This window comes from Hipposideros armiger, unplaced genomic scaffold (assembly GCF_001890085.2).
Source record: "Hipposideros armiger isolate ML-2016 unplaced genomic scaffold, ASM189008v1 scaffold_826, whole genome shotgun sequence".
Classification (NCBI taxonomy): Eukaryota; Metazoa; Chordata; class Mammalia; order Chiroptera; family Hipposideridae; genus Hipposideros; species Hipposideros armiger.
The window spans coordinates 720,193-723,898 of record NW_017732176.1 but is presented as its reverse complement, the minus strand read 5'-3'; the positions used below and the strand labels follow the sequence as shown (position 1 = coordinate 723,898).

Here is a 3,706-nt window from a genome sequence, read left to right as displayed (position 1 = left end):
AGATAGATGCTTGAATATTTTATATTTTTGAGTTCTAAAAGAGCAATACAGGCTTCATAGAATAATAGAATGTACTTATATTTAAAGGATTCAAAGTATTCTCAGATTCAATATTAGTTATATTAATGATCCAAATAGCTATGCTTACAGAAGACAAGTGATACTGATATTTTTATTTTATTAAAAGTGGACACAGAGTAAATATCATAATTCAATTTGCAGATATTAAATGATAAAACAAATATAAAGCTTTCAGCAGTGCCTGAGACACTGATGATACACAACGAACGACTTCCTTTCCTCCACACAAATAACTGATCATTCCAATTTCGGGCTCAAAGACTTGAGCCAGAATAGTATTTTCACACTAGGGATAAACCTTTTTAAACCATGATATTTTGTAACAGGTTATTTGCATATAGGAAAAAACATATGCAAATTTATTATTTAAGTAAATGACAAATTGCTTTCATATTCAACACCTGGATTTAATGTTTGCAACTATCATCAACATATTACAAGTTTTTCCTTTACTCATCACATTTAAAAGTTTATAATGAATCACATATGTACTGAAATCTAAGAATTGAGAGAATTTAGTGGCGTAAGAAACCTTCCTTTCTCACCATATTTTACTAAATTTAACTGCGATGAGTTCATGGGAAAAATCTTTGACTAAAAGGGTAGTTTTATTGCTATTAGCTTATAAACACTGGCCTCAAATCTAAAAACTTCCATCATACATCCTAATTTGTTTTTTCATTTGTTAAATATAGAGTGTTTAGTATATCAAAACTTACCCTGTTTTACATGAGAAGATGATGGATGCACCAAATAATATGTCAGTTGTTATATTAACATAACCATTTATNTTGCATTCAGGTGGCACGCCACTCCATTCTCCTTGCTCACCTTTTACTTAACAGTACAATAGAGTTCCCTCTGATCAGAGTGAAGCCTTTAGTACCTTTATGTGTTATAGACTGTCTATATACATAAGTGTTCTGTTGCCGTTGAGTTATTCCAGTGTAAATTTCAGTGGTTCTGGACAAAAATTTCTTTAAAAATATTTCAGCATATTTTAAATTAATAAAACTGGCCAGGTATTTTCACCAATAAGTAAGATCAAAACGATAAATATTTTGTTTTTAAAAATCAAAGACAGGATGGGGAATGGGAGAGAAGATAAAGGGATTAGAAAGCACAAATTAGTGGTCACGATATTGTCACAGGGATATGAAATACAGTGTGAGGAATATAATCAATACTGTTGTAAAGATTATGTAGGATGCCAGATGGGCACTGGACTTATTAGGGAGACCACTTCATAGAGTGTGTAGGTGCCTGACCACTGCACTATACACCTGAAGCTGAAGTTGAATAGTATTGAATGTCAACTATAATTAAAATAAATATAAATATACTCAGAGGATGTGGAGTACAGACAGCATAGGGAATATAGGCAATGGAATTGTAACAGCTATATATGATGTCAGATGGGTTTTAGATTGGGGGAGGTTATCACTTTGTGAGGAGTGTAAATGTCTAACTATTACATTGTTTTGTACACCTAGAACTAAAGAAAAAAATCATTTTTTCTAAATCCAGCATTATTGATGAGGATTGCTTATAAATACCTATAAGTAATGGGTACTATATTTGGAGCTTTGGATACAGTGTTGTAAAACATGAATGCTAACTTTAAGACCAATTTATAGAAATATAGTAATGTGACGCTTAACAACAGAGATATGGTCCGTGAAATACATTGTTAGGCAATTTCATCATTGTATGAACATCATAGAGTGCGTTCACACAAACCTAGATGGTATAGCCTCCTACACACGTAGGCTCCATTATAATCTTATGGGACCGCAGTCATATAAGAAGCCCATCATTGATTGAAATGCTTAATGCAGTGCATGACTGCAATAAGGTTTAGAACATATATGTAAAACAAAAATTACAATTCACTGCACATGTTATATATCAAACTGGTGCTAGAAAAAGTTAAGGAGTTCAGACGCAAAAGCAGGGCAGAGATTTTAGGGAGGAAACAGAACTTAAGCTTAAACCTAAGATGTAGCTTTCTTTAAAGGCAGAGCAGAAAAGAGAGCATTGCTGTTCTTTGCATGGCGGAATGATGTCAAATGGAATGCCTTGGAAATTCAAGTGGCATACTTGGGAAATAGGAATAGATCATTTGGAGAGGGGAAAAAGATCTTAAACGCCAGAATTACATTTTGATGTTTAGGATAAAAAACTTTTAAACATGTATTGACTCACAGCCTTTTATTTTAAATAAGTCTTACTGAGCAGCTGAATTTGTAAAGCATATACAAGCAGATTTGCTCTAATTATATTATAAAAAGTCCCTCTCCCTGGCAATCTCCGTGATAAAAATTTCAATTATTCCACATTCTCTAGAGCCATAAAGTTGTTTCTTTTATTTTTTAAGCAGGAAAGCAATGTGATCACGTGTGTACATTAAATTATATTACACTGAATGCCCCAAAGTACCCAGAGAATATTAGCAAATTTATAAATTACTTTTAGACCTTGCTTTGCAAGAAGCAAAAACAAGCTAATCATATTTACACTAAACTTGGGTTTATGATGACTACANTGCATTTGTTCTTCATTTCCTCTTGCATTTTCATGTTTTACCTGGGATTATTTTTATTCTACTTGAAGGATTTCCTTTAGTTTTTCATTCTGTGTAGGTCTAGTCTGCTGGTGACAAGTTCCCTTAGTTTTTGTATGAGAACATCTTTATTTAGCATTCAGTTTTAAAGAATATGTTCATTGGGTATAGAATCCTAGGTGAGCAGTGATTTTCTTTCAGTATTTGAAAGGTTTCTCATTAATGTCATTTGGCTTCATAATTTTTGTTGAGAAGTCAGTGATCAGTCTCAGTGTTGTTCCTTTGAAGAAGACAATGTGTGTTTTTGCATCTCCGTGCTTTAATTATTACCTTGTTTCCAAACTTTTGCTATGAGGTACCAGGAAACGGTTTTATTTTTGTTGTGCTTAGAGTCCTGAGGGCTTTGGGAATCTGTTGGTTGATGTATTTCCTTAGTTTTGGAAAATTCACATTATCTTTTTGAATATTTCTTCTGTTCCTGTTTCTATATCTCTTTCCCTTTCTGTCTCTCTCTTTCTCTCCTCTTTTTCTAACATGTTAGAACAGTTTAACATGTCTCAAATATCTCAAACTTTTATCTATATTTTACATTCATTTTTCTCTTTGTGCTGCAGTTTGGGCATTTTTAACTAACCTCTCTTCCAGTTCCTAATACTCTCTCCTGCTGTGTCCAAATCTCTGTGAAACCTATCTATTGTGTTCTTCATTTCAGATATTATATTTTCCAGTTGTAGAATGACTATTTTACCCCATTTTTATAGCTATAAGTTCTCTATTGAAGTTCTCTGTTTATGTTTTCCTTTAATGTTTTAAACATATTAATCACTTATTTTAAAGTCCTTGTCTGCTAATTCAATTATCTTGATCTTCTTTATCTGGGTTTATTTTTTCCTGATTTGGTTATATTTTCTTGCTTCTTTCCAAGTTGAGTAATTTTTTTTTATTGTATGCCATGCATTGTATAGAAAACATTCAGATGATATGATCTTCCAAAGAGAGGGTCTCCTTTCCTGGCAGGCAGATTGGTTTGAGGTGATCACATCCTCAGTCTATGAGGGATTG

At 32.7% G+C, this 3,706-nt stretch overlaps 1 protein-coding gene across 1 annotated transcript in view; it reads right to left on the bottom strand.

Annotated features, from left to right (window-relative positions):
* Positions 1–3,706, bottom strand: part of LOC109374502 (complement decay-accelerating factor) — a 36,616-nt gene that overhangs the window by 19,123 nt on the left and 13,787 nt on the right. Inside the window, exon 5 of the mRNA XM_019629135.1 lies at positions 968–1,044. Within this exon, the coding sequence (XP_019484680.1) occupies positions 968–1,044 (77 nt within the window). The remainder of the gene's footprint in view (positions 1–967; positions 1,045–3,706) is intronic.